At 42.0% G+C, this 18686-nt stretch overlaps 3 protein-coding genes across 11 annotated transcripts in view; 2 read left to right on the top strand and 1 right to left on the bottom strand.

Annotated features, from left to right (window-relative positions):
- TSC1 (TSC complex subunit 1) overlaps positions 1-5411 on the top strand; it is a 30815-nt gene extending 25404 nt beyond the window's left edge. For all 6 annotated transcript variants that reach the window (XM_062591245.1, XM_062591248.1, XM_062591249.1 and 3 more), the window contains exons 21-23: positions 556-743; positions 871-1029; positions 2281-5411. In XM_062591245.1, the coding sequence (XP_062447229.1) occupies positions 556-743; positions 871-1029; positions 2281-2776 (843 nt within the window). In that variant the 3' untranslated portion in view covers positions 2777-5411. The remainder of the gene's footprint in view (positions 1-555; positions 744-870; positions 1030-2280) is intronic.
- A 1259-nt stretch (positions 5412-6670) lies between these two features.
- SPACA9 (sperm acrosome associated 9) lies at positions 6671-14925 on the bottom strand. Of its 2 annotated transcripts, XM_062591251.1 has the most exons (5): positions 14735-14925; positions 13887-14042; positions 11184-11386; positions 10432-10579; positions 6671-8915 (listed from the first exon to the last, which is right to left on the bottom strand). In XM_062591251.1, the coding sequence occupies exons 2-5, from the start codon at positions 14028-14030 to the stop codon at positions 8907-8909; spliced, it is 504 nt and encodes a 167-aa protein (XP_062447235.1). In that variant the 5' UTR covers positions 14031-14042; positions 14735-14925; the 3' UTR covers positions 6671-8906. The 2 variants fall into 2 exon arrangements, with proteins under 2 accessions (XP_062447235.1, XP_062447234.1); XM_062591250.1 differs by having other exon boundaries at positions 8848-10579.
- An 84-nt stretch (positions 14926-15009) lies between these two features.
- Positions 15010-18686, top strand: part of AK8 (adenylate kinase 8) — a 73267-nt gene continuing 69590 nt past the window's right edge. Inside the window, exons 1-2 of one of the 3 annotated variants that reach the window (XM_062590906.1) lie at positions 15010-15093; positions 17573-17657. In XM_062590906.1, the coding sequence (XP_062446890.1) occupies positions 15010-15093; positions 17573-17657 (169 nt within the window). Of the gene's footprint in view, positions 15094-15561; positions 15628-17572; positions 17658-18686 lie in introns of those variants that run through there. The other 2 variants (XM_062590907.1, XM_062590908.1) reach the window with 2 other exon arrangements.

The following is an 18686-nucleotide window of genomic DNA, read 5'->3' as shown; positions in this document are numbered from 1 at the left end:
AAGGCTCCATTTAAAAGCAAGTAGTCTTACTCTTCTGTCGTATTTGTTTCCCTGTTAAGGAGTAGTATTAACTTCACCAAAACTTCTGTGGTTGATGTTGTTTTACTTCCTGACTTCAAAGAAACCTTTTTTGAGTTAGAAGCACAAAACTTTCACAAGCATGTAACTTTCTACAGAAGAGCAAGTCTTTGAAGAAGGTGAATATTAAGCCCAAGAAAGGCTTTTTACTGGCATTTGATAAAGGTCAAGTTTCAAAGACTATTTTACAATGAAATTTGTCTGTTCTGATCTGGTGCAGACTTTGCAAGCTTGCTTTCCTGAAAGGAACTTATAAGGAACATTAATGTGCTAATAAAGTCCAGTGATGTAGAGTTATATCCACAGAAACTTACTAGCATGCAGCCTCATAATACTCAGTTTTTCATCTGCTTTTAGAAATGCTTAGTTTATTCTTTCCTGCTTAAAAATATGCCTACTTAGTATCAGAAACGTGTAAATATTATTAAAAGTAACACATAATCAAATTACACTTTAACCTGTATTCTATCCTTCAAGGAGGTTGAAATGTTGCATGCTGCTTTTCGGAAAGAACTGGAGAAAGCAAAGTTCTGTGTTCAACAGCAAAGCCAAAGGCTTGATGCTTCCCAGAAACGGATAGCTGAACTGGAATCTCAGCTTGCTAAAAAGGACCACTTGTTCCTGGAACAAAAGAAGTACCTAGAAGATGTTAAAATCCAAGCGAGGTAGGAGTTTGCTAAAGAAAACTTCAGCAATGTATTGATACATGCATCTGCCATAGTTGGAGCAGAATTTGGGGAAATGGGAACTGATGGGTAGTGTGTGAGGGTTTTGGTTTCTCTTTCTGTTCAGAGGTCAGCTGCAAGCAGTAGAAAGTAGATACAAGGCCCAGAAAAGAATCACACAGGCATTTGAGCTGGAGATTTTGGATCTGTTTGGCCGACTTGAGAAGAGCAGCCTACTGAAAAAACTTGAAGAAAAAACAGAAGCAGCTGAAGCAGCAGAAGAAAGGTAAGAACGATGATGTAAAATATCTTTCAAGGAGCTAATCACCAGCTCCTTGGAAGATGATGCCCTTTTGTAATTCTTAGCATTTGGATGCATCATCTCAAAATATTTCTATTACTTCCCCTTTTGCAGTCGTCTTTAGCTTTCTGCCCAGATTACTAAGAGTCATTGGTAAAATTGGAAGCACTTACGAAGTGTTTTTCCAGTAGCTGAACTGTTACTCAAACCCTAAGACAGACTTCTGGTTTCTCTCGGAGAATTGTTTCTTCAATCTACAAATTGTTATGCCACAATAGGAATAGTAGTTTTACATTTGTCTACCTAAAATGACTGCCTAGTGCTGCACTTTGTAACAACTATTTGACTTGCATCAAAATCACTGTCAATAACGTGAGATTAATAGTTGCTCTTTAGAATGTGCTGTCAAGGAAAGCTGTTGACTATGCTGGTATTCTGTTTCTGCTAGGTTAAAGATGAACTTTAAGATGGCTAATTCCCAAGCAATAGTGTTTTAGGCTTGTCCAGACTTGCATTTACTCAAGAAATTGCAACCATTACACTTATGTTGATTATAATAAATGTCCTCTGATATTCCCCCATGCCTCCACCCCAAACAGCAATGCTTGAATGGAAAATTTGGTGAAGAGGAGAAATAGCTCTCTGGTGAAACAAATATGTTTCATACTAATTCTGAATAGACAGGCTCAAAAATGGACAATGTAGTCCAAGAAGGCTCAGCAATCATGTTTAAATTTCAACTGATAGACACAAAAAGCTGTCAAATCCTTTTTTTTCCCCAGATGGTACCTCTTTCTACACCAAATTCTGTTGCAGCATCAGGATAATTTCTTGCACTGCAAGCAGATTTGTAGCAAACACCCGTGCTTGACGTAGGTTTAAAAAAATAAAAAGAAAAAACCCTCTGAAATCCAAGCAAGATCTATAGACTTTTTTTTCTTAATGGTTTAGGATGTAGTTCCTCCTGCTTTGGGATTATTGTCAGCCTTGGACTTAATCCATCACTGGATGTTGCAAGGCTAAGTATGTGACAGTTACCTTTTTGGTTATCATCTGTCACTTCTGCTTTGCTACAAAACTGTGAAAGCAAAACTGATGTAGACTGTTGAAGTACATATGCAGTAACAAAAATGGAAAGTAATCAAAGTAACCTGCCTTCTCCAACATTTTAATCGTTCTATTATACGCTGTTGCTACCATTTCCTTGATGCTGTATCCTCTCTCCTTCCAAAACAGGCTCGATTGTGGTACTGAAGGTTGTGCAGACACTGCGGCAGGATACAGTGAAGAAACGATTGGTAGAAATGGAGAGACCAAACCTTCCAGCACTCGGGGTAGTAGTAGCAGTAAGGGTGGCAGCAGCAGTGAGCTCTCCACCCCAGAAAAACCCCAGAACCAGAGATTCAGCAGTCGCTGGGAGACATCCATGTTGCTGGAGCCCTCAACTACTGTTCCACTGACTGTAGGTTCACTACCCAGCTCCAAGAGCTTCCTTGGAATGAAGGCACGAGAATTATTTCGCAACAAGAGTGAGAGCCAGTGTGATGAGGAGGGTGTAACCATCAACAGCCTTTCTGATACTTTAAAGACTGAACTATGTAAAGATCCAAGCATGGAGACGAAGGCCCCTCCAAGCCCTGATAACCTTAGCCTTTCACCTAAGATCCAGGAAAGCAGTGTTGGACAGCTTCATATCATGGACTACAATGAAACTCATCATGACCACAGTTAAAAAGGAAGATAGTCAATCAGTGTTATTTTCATATTCTTGGCATAGAACAGGAGGCGTGAATGCAAGTTTAACTAAAAGCTTTTATGTTTCTTTGGTCTGAGCAGCTAGCTCATGCAGTGGAATAGGATTGATGATCAGTAATGGAAGATGGCTGCTGAATGAATGCAAAGTGGATTTTGGGGTCTGGAAGTGTAATGCCCAGCCTAACTCTTGCTTCTTTCTCAAATTCAGTCTTTAGCAGCGTGTACTAATTTGAAGGGATATCTATTAGCATTTGCAAGTATTTTTTTTTTCTTTCTCCTTGTCCCCAGTGAGCGGCTGCATTTATGGACTTGAGTGCAATATGAGGCCAAATTAACATTTGTGAGTCTACTATGAATGCTTTGTATTTCCTTGCAAGCTTCCAGTTTAGAGCAGTTAATTATGCTGCCTGTCCAGGTGACTTTGGTTATTTTTTTTATCCTGGAAGGGAGCAAAACTACAATTCCTAGCGCATTTGTCTAAAGGTCTATATTTTGCCTGTTCACTGTCCCACTTCCCTCAGAGTCCCGTTTTCATTAAGTTGGACTCCGATTGAATAACTGTTTAAAGAACGGTGTACCTCTGCAAAAACAATTCACACCCTAATTCATGATCATTGTTTATACTGTCCTTAACATTTCTTGGAAGCTGCATTTGAACAGATGATAAGGAACTGAAACTTGTAATGCAGAGACCCTATATGCTGAAGACTTGTTAAAACACTAGCTTCTGATACTTTTAATATTTTAAGTGTTTGCCTGACACACTTGTACTGACCTCAAACTGGTTTGTGTGTGAAGGCAGTTTGGGTGGGAGAAGAGGGAGATGGAAGATTTATGCAAATAGTTGAGAGCATGCAGAACAGGTATGTAATATAGCAAGTTGACAAAGATTTGCAGAAGAGCACGTTTCTCTAATTGGGGAAATGTTTGTGCTGCCTGACCTCCTTCAGTTCTGGGCTTTGTTCTCAGTCTGAGCAAGATCACCGTGTCTTTGAGTGCGAGAATTTGACTTCCTTCTTTCTGGGAATATGTTTCCAGAGTTGACTTACAGGATACAGTCTGCTTTGACTGCTTCTCTGCTCCTGTTGCAGCACATTTTACAGCTCAGTGACATCAGTTTGGCTGTAGGTATTACCCCTTCACCCTCATCCCCAGTTGCCCTAAAAAACTAGGCCATAGGCGCTGAAGAGGAAGCGTGCTAAAACTGAGAGTCGGAATTCTGTCATGGAGCCTTTCTGTGTCAATCATGTTTAAGCGAGAGAGGAGCCTTGTGTGAAGGAGGATTGTAGGATCACAGTTTGTCAGTGGTCGGAGCAGAATCTTTATGACAGAACAGAACCCACTGGTAGGAAGGCAGCATGCTTGTTTTAGACCTTAGATCTGTCTGGGTCCAAGCTTACTTAGATATAACATGCTAAGAATTACCCTGCACCTCACGTGGCCTCTTTTCTTAAACATTCTATGGGTGGCAGCTGCTGTTGAAGAATCTTACTCAGATATAAATCAAGTCCAAGTATACTTGCACTTGTAGTTTTGATTTCCTTCTTAACCTAAACAGGAACAGGAATCTGTCAAAGGCTGGCATTATGTTAACTTGTGCCTGACAGTACTTTTCCTCTCATTTCCATTTTTTTCTGTAACACCTAGGGTCTAAATACATTTCTGCCTCTCTAAATTATTCTCAGTGTCCTTTCAGTTCGTCAGTCCTAACTCTGAAAGTAAAGGTGAACTTCAGTGGCTTTGTCAAAGCTTGAATCTGCATGGAATAGAAAATAGAGAGTTGGTTGTAAGTGACAGATTGGTTTTGTCGACATGTCTGTAGGCTTTCTAAGATTTAGTGGTAGCAAATGTGATAGCATATGTTTCAGTAAGATTTGGAGGTCTCCTGCCCCTTGCCCCCACCAGATTCCAGCCCCTAAAAGTGAATGGTTTGCACATTGCCTTTGAAGGGCCTGGCTCAGCTGTTGCATGCAGCTGTATTACAGGAGTTCATTAGACCATCCTTCTGCTTTGCCAAGCCCTGAAAGAGTATCTTGCTTATACGATGACTTCACTTTTTTGGAGGAGAGGTTGTTTTTGTTGTTGGTTACAAAAATGCCCTGGTGGTGAAATGCAAGCTCATTGAAAAGGTGGCCTTTTTCTTCATTTTAAAGGGATTTTAGCACCAGGATAGTAATGGAAACCACTTTAGGTTTGTTTATGGACCACAAAGATTATGGAGGAACAAATTTTGCCTTTTTTTTTTTTTTTTTTTTTTTTTTTTTGTAAATCTAAAAATCATGGATCTGCTGTATGTAGTTAACTTGCAGTTTGTTTGAAGGGGTCCCATCAGTGAAGTGGAAACGGATTTTTTTTTTAACTGACTGCTTTTAGTTAAATCTAAAAATGCTGTCTTTGTCAAGTTAATCTGTTCCCTGCCTCGCTCTTTGTAAGCATGTTAAACAATCCACATTAAATGCCATAAATATGAAATACGAGGAAATGGTACAATCCTAAGCTAAAGAGAACTTAAACCAAAAGGAGGTTTTGCTGTCCTTATTAGAATGTTCTAAAATGTCAAGGCAGTTGCTTGTGTTTAACTGTGAACAAATAAAATGTATTGTTTTGCACTACACTCTGTTCGATTCCCTGCAAGCTGGCCTCTTCGGGACTGAGCTGTGACAAAACATGCAGAAACAATCCAGTATCGAAGCATCTTCTAAGATCAGAGTGCTACAATACAGATAAACGGTTCTGCCTTTTCTTATGTGGGGTTCCCTGTTACAAGCTTGTTTTTCTATATGGAGCCAAAGGCCTTTTTCTTTTGTGAAAAGAAACATCAGTGATGACAATGATAACTTGACAGTATAATCCATAATTCAATTGCCAACAATTCAGCAATGCGTATCTGTGTATTAGCCCTCTGTATGGCATTGTTCTTTTAGTCTAGAGACAACACAGTGATTAATAGATAAATTAATAGATGAAAATGTTAAGGACTTGCTTGCGAAGCTGGGGGTACTGGCAGAAGCTGGAAGGCTTGCTGTGTAAGTGTATGCATGCTTTTCTTTCTGTACCCTACCCAAGTGTCACTAAGCACACAGAAAGACATTTCTTAAACCAAGGGATTTTTCCTTGGCATTTTCTTATAAATTTCTTCTAAAAAATAAATGAAAACTTGCAAGGTGTCTTGAAGCAATTAAAAAATTCAAATGTGAATTCAAACATTTCAGTTAAGGACTAAGTGTAATTTTAATAATGTGAACAAGTGCAAGGAGATGGTACAAGTGACAAAGTCTGTCTGTGAAGATACTTTGGTTGAATAACAGTATTTATGTAGAATTTTATACAAAAGTTGCTCTAAATGTTATCTTGGGGTTAGGTGATACAGAAAGTTGTTTTTGAGTCTTCTATACTGGGATGAATTTTACAACCTGATGTAAATGAAAGGAAAACAAAACAGAAAGTGAATTTCACTTGCTGTTATCTTTTTTAATACATTTTGCATACCCCAGTAGAAGCTTAAGACTGAAAAGCTGCAGTTGCTAGTATAAAAGTAATAAAATATTCATTACGCGCAGAAGTAAATCCAAAAAGGTACAAAAAGAGAATGAAGGACTTTCTGTATTCTTTAATGCTAAGAAGTTCATAAACACAGCATGTAAATAACATTCAGTAAACATTAGGGGAGGAAGTACTTTAAATTCAGGAAGTAAAATTAATTATCTTTGATTAATCTTGATTAGTTGCATTTAGTTAGCTACTTGTGCAGTGACTTGGATTTTAAAAACATCATTACAAAATAGCGTAGAAAATTTACAAGAGTTGAACTGCCTTCTCCATACACACATACAAGCAAGGGGTTTGCTGATACAGTTTAGCTAAGACTCAGGTTTTACTTTTGAGACAAATTCTTACTCTAAATTTTGACTGATAGTTTTCATGTTCTCAGTGTATGGGAGCTTTACTGTTTGGGGTTTTTTGTTTGTTTTTGTTTGTTTGTTTTTTGAGCCCTGTTCTAATCCCAGTGCACTCCCTAGTTTTGGACTCAATTGGTGATCTTTAATGTTTGCCAAATCCTATTTCTGCTTTCTTCAATAGGGTCAGCACTCTCTCCATCTTACCAGCACAGCATAACTACTACAAAGTGTTTGGAAAACAACAAGCCAATTTAACAGGGTTGTGAAGAGCAGTGTTTTTCTGAAATTATCAGCTCCTTATGAAAGCTACTATGTGCAGGTGGCATCGAGTTTAGTACCTTGGGAAAGCAACCAGGGATGCTTCACTGCAGTTGTCTTTGTTTATGTGTTCAGTCTGTCTTAGGTGAAGGAAACATTAAAAAAGCATCTTTGGATTCAGGATTGAGTAGTAGGGTTGCTTTGGCTGCTGCCTTTCATCCATTTCCCAAACCTAACCGCTAGAGGCCCCAGTAAGTCTGCCACTTCGGTCAGCATGAACTTTAATTATTTGGGGAGAAGCTGAGTTTCTGTTCTCTCTTAAATTGCCCCCTCTCATTTCCTTAAGAGTGCACTATAATACCTGACACTTGATCTTAACTTCTTGGGTTATGAACAATATCCCCCTAGTTACAGGGTCTCAAATGCTGAGACAGATGTTTAACTTGTAGAATCTTTTGGGTTGGTCACAAGCTGACGAAAGCCTAGTTTGACCTTTACCTGAACTGGGGGGAACGTATAAGTCATTTATTGCCTACAGATGGCAGGATTCCACAGAGATCATCCACAAACAGCCTATATTTCTGCTCTAGTCTTTGAAAGAAAAAATGTTTATTTTCTGGGCCACCTGATAGATCTCCAGGTAAGTCAGTTTGGCACCCTGCCTGGTTTCTAAGTGTGTATCTAGCAATTTTATGCTCAGAGAGGTTAAAGTAAAACTTTATTGCAGTTCTATGTTTGGCATTTACATCCTGTTTATGTAAATTCTTCAAAAAGCTTGATTTGTAATAGAGAAAAACAATTCCTGCTGTATCTTTTTGTCTTTTGAAGTGTCCATCCACTCTGGAAGAGCAGAACTTGTATGGAAATTAAGTAATTTGTCTAGGTGTTTTTGTGAGACTTAACTTTGCAGTCTTCCAACAGATTCTGGTCATGTCACTACCAGTCTTCAGATTGCAAGTTTTATGCACTCATTTTTCTGCTTGTGCCTTAACGTTTTGGCTGCGTAAGACTGACTGAAAGCATAGGGTTAGGTTAGAAATGCTTATAAAAGATCAGCAAGTGCACGTTTCTTGCATGTATCACAACCTCTGTCAAGTACTAGTGAACAACTGAATTATGCAGGATTAGGAAGAAGGTTAGACCAGGTCTGATGGGACTGACAAACAATTTGTGCTGTGTTGTGCTGTGGCAGCTGATGGCAAACTACAGATGGAAGAATAACTTTGTTCTGAGAGACTGCATATTCAAACTTAAGCTATACGATAGTTTGGGTTGGGAAGTCTAGAAACAAGATCTGGGAATAGTGTCCCATCTGCCTCCACACTTGTCTTCTGTTAGTCCACATATGTACTTGGTTCAAAAAGTTTTCCAGCACAGCAACTGTCACTGGACACTTGTTTTTGCAACACGAACCAACAATAGGGCAGCTGCAAGTCATTCATTTTGATTTTTTTGATTTTTTTATTTTTTAGCTCCCTTCCTAAAGCTGCTGCTGCAACGTGGCTCTCAAAGCCTGAGGTAAGAAGGGTCACTTTTGCTGACTGTGGCCCATTAGTGCCTAAGAGTGACCTCAGCTAGCTTCGTTACCATTTTGAGTTGGTCACCAAGTTTTGGTTCAATTGGATCGTATCTCCTGAAAAATAATCCTCTGTTCCAGAGCAGGTGTATTATGTATCAGCATATGTGGATGAGGGAAAGAAAGTGCAAAAGAAGGTGGGGATATGAGAGGAATAAAAGTGCTCTTGAAAATACTTATTGTTCCATCTGAGCTACTGTTCTTTCCTACGCTCCCTCTTCTGTATCAGTTCTCCCTTCTCTTTGGCTGTCTGTTGCCAAGATCTGGTCATCTTAAGGCAAAAGCATTCTCACAATTTTAGCAAACTGAGTCAGGTTTGCATGGGGAAATTGTTTATTCAGGAGTGTCTTCTAGCAGGAGGCAAAGAACAGGAGCTAATTTGCCTGTGGGAGGGGAAAAGAGCAATCAGATACAAGGCAGACACTGCACAATTGAGAAATTAAGTTTGTAGTTAACCGTGCTTGAATAAAAAGCACCACAGAAGATGCATATTAGCTCCAGGGAATGGGGGAGAGCCTGTGACTCTGCTAACCCTCTCCATGCAGCTGGGAAAGAAAGCTGTTTTCAGAGAAACTGGTATAAAGTCAGTGGCTAGAATTGCAAAGTACCATTATAAAACCAGCATGAGACTATTTCAAATGCCTTGCAGTTTTAATGAACTAAGCCTCATAACATCCTTGAAAGGTAGGCAAGCTGGATACTTGTCTTGAAAAGGGGAAAGGACAGACCTGTTAACATGCAGTTTGAAGGGGAAACCAACTGAAAATGGCCACAGCTTTCTTGATCCATCTGCTCCCACCAGAATCCCATGAATCATGTCTAATGGAAATGACTTCCTGCTGTTAGCCTTGCAGAGCTCTGGGAGGGAGAGGGATGTTTTATTCAAGTTCAGGTACTGTCAATAAACCAAACTAAGTACAACATGAAATTTGTCCTTTACATCTCAGTAGCCCTACTTGACAGCAAAGGAGTCAAACAAATGTAAGGGAGGATGTTGAGAGTGGTGTGTGCTATCGTTGGGGTGAGACCCTGCAGGAAGCATCCAGCAGAGCCCGGTCAGTAGGGCTGAAGAACGCTGACCTTTCTGCAGCCAGGGGCATGCAAAGGAGACATCATTAATGTTCTGTCTTGTCAGCTTTGATTCTTTGGTCCGAATGACCAGGCATCTTCAGTGAGATCAGCTGCAAGTGAGGGAATTTTAGGGATAAGCCTAATGTGAATCTTAGATGTGCTTCTGAACCCACACAAGAGGCCTTTGCTGCTCTGCCATTGCACCCTTCAAACATTCAGGTTATTCGCACCTCTGGCTTGGGAGAGCAAGTATTCCTCAGAAAAGTCTGAGGGGACGTCTGTAAAGTCCCACTTCAAGTAACTTGCCCAAGATTCATTATCTGAGAAATTAGAATCTGATTAGTCCTGACTATTCTCTGCTCTCACCGCGAGGCTTGTCAAAAGGAGCACGTGTGATGCAAATAGTGGTGTTAAGATGACTTTTAGGAGGAGAGTGGAAATAAGAGATAGGAAAGGAGTACTTATCTGCCAAAGGCTAGGTTATAAGACTATCTCTTCAGAACTTGGATTTAGATGGGGAAGAACTCTAGTATTCATTTTGCTATCTTTAATCAGCCACCTCTATGCCAAAGATGCATGAACTTTGATTCTTTAAAAAGCGTGTTTACCAGGTGGCTTCCAAGGACTCTTAAGTTTCCCATTGTGATTTTCTGTGCCAGTCAGGTGCTTCTTTCTGATGTGCTTACTGCCCTGTACTTGCACATAATCTTTGTTACTAATTGAGGTCTGAGCTCCAAGATGGACAGAAGGTGGTTTAGGGGAAATGGCTGCCCTGGCTGGTACATTCTGGGGTATCTTTTTTTCAGAGACAGCACTTCCACCACTCACATTACACAGCATGTGCCGTGGCAGCTTCTCAGTGTGGGCTACCCACTCCTTCACGCAGTCTAGAACGATGGGGATGAGGCTCACTACACCTCCATAATGATTCTTTGCTTCATTACAGCTCAGGTGATTGACAACATCATGAGGGTATCTGTGGTATAGAAAGAAACATTTACCAGCGTAGTCCTAGCAATCAGCCATGGTAAGCCCACCAGTGCTATGCTGAGATCCACCGGGAAGAGCAGAAATGCACAGAGAGTGTTTCCCTTCCCTCCCCGCCCTGCCCAAAACAAAAGGCACTGACAGAATACAAGATATTGTAAAATCAGTCATGCCAAACATATGACATCCTGGCTGTTGGGCTAAATCTAGAGAAGTTCAAGAGCATGTGCAATCCCTTGCCCCACAGAAATTAACTATACTCAGAGCAGGAATGGGGGAGGTGGAGGTAAAGTACCTTTCCATTGCACATGACTTCAGGGTACTAACTAGCCTTTATATGCCCTTCTATCCACCAGGAATACAAACCAACAAAAAAAAAATCCTTTTGTGAATGAAGTTTGGTGCTGTTTTCTCTGTCACTATTCAAACAGCAGTGGAAATATTAAACAGATTAGGACCATCTCCTCTCACTAAAACTAGAAAGGTGCTGTGACAAAAACTGACAGAGAAGTCAAGTGAGAATATATGTTTTTGTGACAGTCCTCCAATATTGTCAATTGTCTCAAAGAAAATGAGCTGATGGAGAGACCTACTTAGCTCGGATGGCGCTAAGATCATTGCTGTGGCTAAGGAGCAGCTTGCATCTTTCCAAAATGCCGTTGGTTACACTGTTACCCGGATGCAGGGTTTCCAGATTCTGGCAAAGCTTGCTTAGATCGTTACAGATGTTCAGGAACATGCTGAGGATACGCTGGTCAGTGGAATTGTTACAGTGATGGTCCATGTAGGACTGTACCTGTACAGTGCAATGGGGAAAGAGAGGGTCATGACTTTTAAACTGCATTGTGATAAGCTGTGAAGGTGCTAAAGCAGTGATTCTTGAAGCATGTAACTTCTGTTAGTGCCAAGAAGCTGCCTTCTCTTGTGACCCTGTATGAGTGTGCGACAAACAGAAACTACAATACAGTGGCAGGTAGCAAGATTTCTTCAGCACACCTGAGACATTTGCTCATAGTTGATCAGAACTGAGGAAGCCTGCGGTACTGGATCTGATCTGCTCTTCAGCACACAAGTTTTCTTCCCTCTTTGAATAAGTATAGGACTGCTGCAGCCAAAAAAGTAGCTCTGCTGCAAATATTTCAGAAACAGGCTGGGTGTGAGGGGACAATTTCCTCTGTGCTGAGCAATGCACGTGTGCCACTGCCACAGCCGCTTAGGCAAAGCGGGGTGGGAGGTCAGGGCAGTGACTGAACTGTAAATATTCAGGAGTAAAAGTGTGGTTGTGTTTTCATATGGTTATTCTTTTGGCACCACTAGCTGTGATTACAAAACTAAAACCATTTAACCAGAATTGCCCATCCTAACTCACTAGAGCAATGTTATACCCTATTTGCCTTGAATATTTCTGTTACTGAGACTGAATGGTATTGCATGATGAAACATTATGCTGGAGATTAAGTACCTTCTCCAAAGAAATTACAAGAATTTCAGACATGAGTCATCAGAATACAAAATAAAGTAGCAGGTTTGCGATCATAGCTGGATTCTTACACCTTCAGTACTTTCTGTAAGATTTCAAGATAAGCATGCATTCATGTTCCAACATCAATACCATTTGCGCATACAGAAAAGCCATGCTATATACTTGGGCAAATTCTCTGCAGGTTTGTAAGAAAAGTAAAAATGGCTCCTAAGGGCCCATTTCCACTGCAGATTCCTCATTCCACACTACTCTCTCAGTGTATGTCCATGTGAGTGGCAGGATTTTTTATTGCTACTGTGGGCAGGAACAGTCCTAAAGAGAATAGCATTTTTAGCCAGGGTGTTCGTTAATGGGACTACAGGACTTCTTTTTTGCCCATATCAAGCCAGCAGAGAGTTAAGGCACCTGCATAACCAGAGTGAGGAACCAGGTCACTGGGCTCACTGGTGAGGTATATCTTTGCACGCTGCGTGAACAATAGTTTGCAAGGACTGCCCAGGCCTGTGTTCGTCAACCTCCGCTCCTGAGTTGCAGCCAGTGGAGCTCGGGGACAGCTCCTGTGCTGGGCTGATGTCATGATCACAGCAAGGCTCTGCAGCATGTGCAGTTGCTGTGCTGTTTGAATCTCTGGGTGAAACAAGTCGCTGAAGAATCTGTGTCACAAATCCGGATTTCACCTACTCCATGCTGTCGCCATTGCATGCTGAGGTGTTACTTCTCCCTGCTTCTCTAAAAAGTTTCATCATTCAAAACCAACAAGGCTTTTACATACCTTGTTGTATGTCAAAGGCAGCCTTTTTCCCATTTAGGATATATATATATATATAGATATATACACACACACACACATATATATATACACGTGTGTGTGTGTGTGTATTCATATATCTTTTTTTTTTTTTTTTTTTTTTTATTTAGAGTGGTTTCTGTGTTTAAATTCCAAGGATGTGGCTGCATTTGACCAGCTGGCAGTCAAGATAGCTTTAGGCATAGGTATTTCTCTGTTTCTTGCTTTTATTCATATGCTTCTCTATGCAGAATTCAAAGTCAGCCTTCAACAGACAACCAGCTCACTTCTGTGTCCCAAGTCTAATGACAACCTGGCTTTCACTCTGGCCTTGGCATGCATGGGAGGTTTGTGCCTGGGTTCTGCTTTCTCACATCCACAATTCTAATTTCTTTTTTCTTTCTTTTATTTTTTTAAGAGCACTGAAAGACAAAGGCAGAAGAAAAAACTAAGTTCTTCACACTATTTAAAACATCCCAAGTTATAAAAATTCCAAGACAATTCACTTACCAGCCCAGAAAACCCCTAGCCCACTTGGGACTTTCAGCCCTCAATCCATCATCCTATCTCTGTAACACAGCCATTATTTTTAATAAGCACTCTAGAAAGACAGAGCAGCACCAATACCAGGGGGAAGAGACAGGCATGCTGGTTACAATAAGTTAAGGATTACAGATTCCACATGTGGCTAGGGAAGGAAGGTTGGTTTGATTGGTTTTTTTTGTACCCTGTATTTCTGCCTATGCAGAGGCAGTGGAATGACAGTGTTAACCTAGATCATGAAGCGATGCTGAGCGCTATAATTCCTCCTCTGTAAATGGGAAAGTCTAATGCAAGTATTTCTTTCCCTTGCTTAATCTTTTGCCGCTGTTTTGTAGTTTTTACACACTATGTTACTGGAGAGGTTTGTGCATCTTCCCCTAGTAAAAAAACCTTATTCCTCACTAAACTAGATTCAAATGCATGACAGCATTATGTTGGTCCCTACTCCCATTGGCAGCAAACTTTGTGCTGAATACTTTGTACCTGTCTGATGCTTGCCACAGGTCTGATCATGTCGTGTGCATTCTCTCGGGTGCGTTGCAGCGCTGTGATAAATGTAAACTGCTGCTGCTGGAAGAGCCTGTAGTTCTGTTCTATGTTTCTTAGGGTCTCCTTTACCTCATTCATGTTTTCCCCTTCCTGGATTTTGGGAGAGAAGGAGAGAATGATAGAATGACAGAATTCTATGTATGTTACTCAGTCTTTCACCAGAGTTGGAATTGTGTGGGTCTAGTTGAAAAATAGGGGAAAAAAAAAAGAAAGTAAAAGGAGAAGATATATTGCGTCAAAGCTCTGCAGTCCCAGAGCCCCAAACAGTAAGTCCATGAGGTAGTAACGACGCTGCAAAAAGAGGTAGAGAGCCCAGAGGGGGCCACTGACAATCAGCTGCCATAAACCCTAGCGGGTCCGTTGTAAACATAACGTGCCAATGCATCGAGCACAGCGCTGTGAAAGGGCCGAAGGCAGAAACGCTCCCTCCCATCCGGCGTAAAGCTATTGCCCGAGCGGCTCAAAACGAAGCGGAGGCTGGCTCGAGAGGCGCCGGGCCGCGCCGGGCCGGGGGGAGCTCGACCCGCGGACGGCCCCCGTCCCGCCCGCCGCGGCCGCGCACGGCGCTCCCGTGCTCGGCTGCCTCCCTCCCGCCCCGGCTCCGCTCCGCTCCGCTCCGCTCCCCTTTTCGGACGTTCCCGCGAAGCACCAGCACCCCCGAAGGCCTCTCCCGCGAGCCCGGCGCCAGGGGGGCGGCGGCGGCGGCCCCGGAGCTCGGCTCTGGCTGCGGGGGCAGTTTTGGCTCTGCGGCTCCGGGCCCGGGGGGCCGCGGGCGACCTTACCGGGCAGCCCCCAGCGCCGCTGCCGGCGGGGCCTGGTTGTCGCCGCCCGCCCCGGCTGCCGTCTCCCCGGCAACGCGGCCGGCGTCCTCGGGGGCGGGGCCTTGTCGCTGCCTGATGAGGTCACCCCCACTGCCGCCCGGGGCGGTGGGGCTGGGACAGCCCCCCCTCCCCCCCGCACCACCTTCCGAAGGGGCGGGGCCCTCCCGCGTCGCGGGGTGGTGACGTACATCCTTAGCAACGTAGCGCTGCCGAGGGCTCGGTTGCTAGGGGCGGCCATGGACGCCCCCGCCCGGCCGCTGCCCCTGCCGCCGCCGATGGGCGCCTACGCGGAGGAGCGGGAGCTCTTCCAGCTCCTGCAGGTGAAGGAGGATCCGCCCGGCGGAGCCCCAGCTCCCGGCGGGGGCGGGGAGGCGCGGCGCGGCGCGGCGCGGGGTGGGCGCCCGGCTTTCCTCCCGGCCTCCCGCAGCAGCCGGGCCCGGCCCCGCGGCCGCGCCGGGGGGTCGTCGGGAGGCAGCGGGCGGCTCGCTGCCGGCGCCGGGCTCGCGGGGAGCCGCCTCGGGGCGGGCGCTTTCGCTCCGCGAGCACAGCGCGAAGGTACCGGCGAGCCCGTGTTAGAGTCTGCGTGTGTCGTTTTTGCAGAAGAAAGCGGCAGGCTGTGGAAGACGGGTGTTGAGCCCAGCACATGCAAAGCACGCTGGGCAGGACGGAGAGGAGGAGGCAGTAACGAATTACCCATTAAAAACAGGGATATGACGCGGTATCTGTATCTTGCCCTTCTTGAGACAGAGGCCAGTGGGGTAACGCACGTGTCGCACTTCCCTGCTAGCGTTGTGCGTGTGGCGCGGAGTCGTTGCTCCGCGTGCTCCAGCTTACCTTGGGCCTTTCTGACAGAGGTGCGTATCAAAAATAATAAACAACGCACTTCTAACACCCTGCGATTTCAGTAAATAAAAAGATCGATTCCCCTGCCTTAGGGGAGGGTATGCTTTGTTCTTTATGTTTTAACAAAAGTCCCTTTGTCAAGCATGGGGAAGTTTGTTCAAGGGACTAAATATTTTGGTGCTGTTCTTACAGGAAATTTTGTTTCTCTCCATACATACAAGTATTAACACTTCTTAAATCTCTACATCGTTATGGGGTCTTTCTGCTTCTTCAAATCTCACTGGGAAGCAGCAAACTTCCTTATCTTTCCTATTCTTTTTTTCTTACCTCTTCCCCACTCCTTTTTCTTACTGCCTTTTCTGGTAGTTTCAAGGGAATTTGGTATGATTGTTTTTTATTTTCATTAAGGAAAAATATGCTTGTATGCCATGAGGCATTGGAGACAGCTGCAGGACTTCACATTAGATAAAATACCTATGGGATTTGAGAAGAGAGTTATATTCCCCACACATTTCAACTTTATTTTAGCAATCTTAAGTGTACAAACAAACACAGCTTCAAATTACTGTCCTAAACATAGACATTTGCCAAAAACATGACTCTCCCCTAGAGAGTAACAGAACTATTTGTATAAAATTAAACTTAGATTAGCGGAACATAATAAAATTGGATATGTGTGTAAGTGCCCGTTGGACTTAGGCAAGAAAGAGTAGAAGTGTCAATCACTATCAGCCTGAACAGTTTTGAATCATAAGACTAGATTTTCTAGGCTTGTCATTTTTAAAGCTGCTGATAATTGTAGTACCAAATGCAAACTTTTTAGTTTAAATAAATGCTACTGGAAAGTAGTAGTTTTTTAATGAACTTCCAGTAACAATATCAATTTTATATTTTTACCGATTGCTATCCAGACCTTGAAACATCAGAACTTGCATGCAGAACAGTTTATAAACAAAAATAGAGTAGTTTAATAATTCTAATTAAGTGGACAAAGCAGAAAAGGAAAAATATGCTCCAATAAAAGACAACCAATCTGTTATGCCGTAAAATTTTATGGAATACATAGACTTTGCTTTCAAATATAAAAGTATTACAACTGATTTTTAGAAAAAAAAAGCCCTATTCCAGCGTTAGTATTTTAGTAGAAAATTCAAGTTTTCCAGAATATCAGTTAATGTTTTATATTTAATTACAGAAATCTTGGCTGTGCTAATATACTTTGTAAGAAAACCTATAGAGTTAGTGTCCCTTGTTATTCCTTGTTACCCAGTGTTATTCCTTTCTCTAATGGTCCAATCATTGCTGAAATCAGTGGAAAGATCCCCAGTGATTTTAGTGAGAGCTGAAGCAAGGCCCTGGGAAAATAGACTGAAAAATACAAAATGAGGGAAAGAGTTTAAATTTTTTTTCCCGTACTACTTAGGTAGGAGGAAAACTAGCGAGGTTAGAAAAGAATGTGAGATGTGCTGCTTTTGCTTGGTTGTTAGATTTGTGTTTTTTGCAGGTCTCATCTCTTCTGGAAGCATCTAGGCCACTGGGAACTTGTAGGAATATGCTTGAGAAGGAGGTTTAACTTGCCCTTAGGAGATACTAATTTAACTTGACCCTGTTTTTGAGATTCCTTGTACAGCTTTTGTGTTCATGCTAACTCAACCATTACATACACCCAACTATTCAAGCCAGATGTTTTGGGAGTTTGTATGTATCCTAAATAAGCAAAAGCAATAGGTTATTTTTAATCCTGGCAAAATTTTCACCATGCTTTTGTCTCAGTTTTCCAGTCTCTTATAATAGACTCCATATTCTCTGTTTCACTTATGCAAGGGGACATAAGAAAATGAATTAGCCTGTATAAACTCTTTGACATCCTTATGGTAATATTGCTGTGAAAATGAATGCATCATGATTGCATAGCTCTGTTAAGTTTTCTTCTGATTCAGTCCTATGTATTTTCAGAATATGCTTGAAGGACTGTTAATTCATAAGCCAGATGAGCCCATTCAGTATATGATAAACCATTTAAAGCAAAACAACGACAATGGTAAGTGAAAATTGAGAGACCATAAGTAGTTCAGCTCATCTTTGTACGTTATGAAGCTGCAGTTCAATTGCCAAATGATAAATAAAACTTTCAGACCATGTCTCGAGGAAAAAAAATGTGAACGTTTTGGAATAGTTATAGGTAAGATGCTTTTTAATTTCTTTTTTAGTAGATAATCTAATAAAAATGCACTTTAACAGTTATAACAATGAAACCCTCTAAGGGAATAACAAAGAGTTCTAGTGTATCAATTATTAATGCATTCTGTGCCCCATCTGATATTTCCTGTTGTCTTTAAGCTCGCTAATTACTCCTTTTGTCAGGTGTAAATTTGGTTTCCCATTCTACCTGGGCTGGCAGCTTTTGTGTTTTTTGATTAGTTAGTTACTAGCTGCTGTTAATGAGTTCCACAGCTCAGTGGCATCTCAGATGAAGGAACAGTGAGCATGCCTACTTGTATGTATAACAAAACCTGATAAATTGAATAGGAAGTCAGTATTCTGAACAATAAAAGCATGCACACTCAATCAAATTATTTGATTTACAAACTGTTCACCCTTAGGCAGATTATATTTGGATATGCACAACTGAACTATAATTTTTGTTCTGCATGAGCTGTCAGGAGTAGCTGGTGTCATGTTGCTTTGATGTTTCTTTAGAACCATAGTAAACCATTATGAAAGTTGTGCTGCAGCATCAATGAAATCATCACTAGAGGTGCTATGAGCTCTTAATACTTAGTGGTGGTGATCAGATGAATGTTGATTGAAATGCTGCTAAATATATATAAAAAAATAAATCAGATCCTGCAAATTGTGTCCAGCCTATTTGGATGAGGGCAGCATGAATAATCAGTCTGCGTTGTAGACCCATGGAAAATATGCACGACTTCATGCATTTTGATAGAAGGCTGATCATACTACTTCACATCGAGCTGAGATTTGTCCTTTAGCTCCACAGCATTATTTGAACAGAATTAGGCAGGTTTCTCTTTCATGACTTCAGTACTTAGAGGCTAAAGATAGAACT

Source organism: Rhea pennata, chromosome 18, assembly GCF_028389875.1.
Source record: "Rhea pennata isolate bPtePen1 chromosome 18, bPtePen1.pri, whole genome shotgun sequence".
NCBI classification, from domain to species: domain Eukaryota; kingdom Metazoa; phylum Chordata; class Aves; order Rheiformes; family Rheidae; genus Rhea; species Rhea pennata.
This window is presented reverse-complemented; position numbering and strand designations above follow the sequence as displayed.

Bases quoted from the DNA above. Each gene is read 5' to 3' on its own strand.
- SPACA9 (XM_062591250.1), bottom strand. From the start codon at position 14,030: ATGAATGAGGTAAAGGAGACCCTAAGAAACATAGAACAGAACTACAGG. The intron at 11,387-13,886 runs GTACAAAGTATT...TGCACTGTACAG, and splicing joins CTGTGGCAAGCATCAGACAG to GTACAGTCCTACATGGACCA. The intron at 10,580-11,183 runs GTAGGTCTCTCC...TCTATACCACAG, and splicing joins CTTAGCGCCATCCGAGCTAA to ATACCCTCATGATGTTGTCA.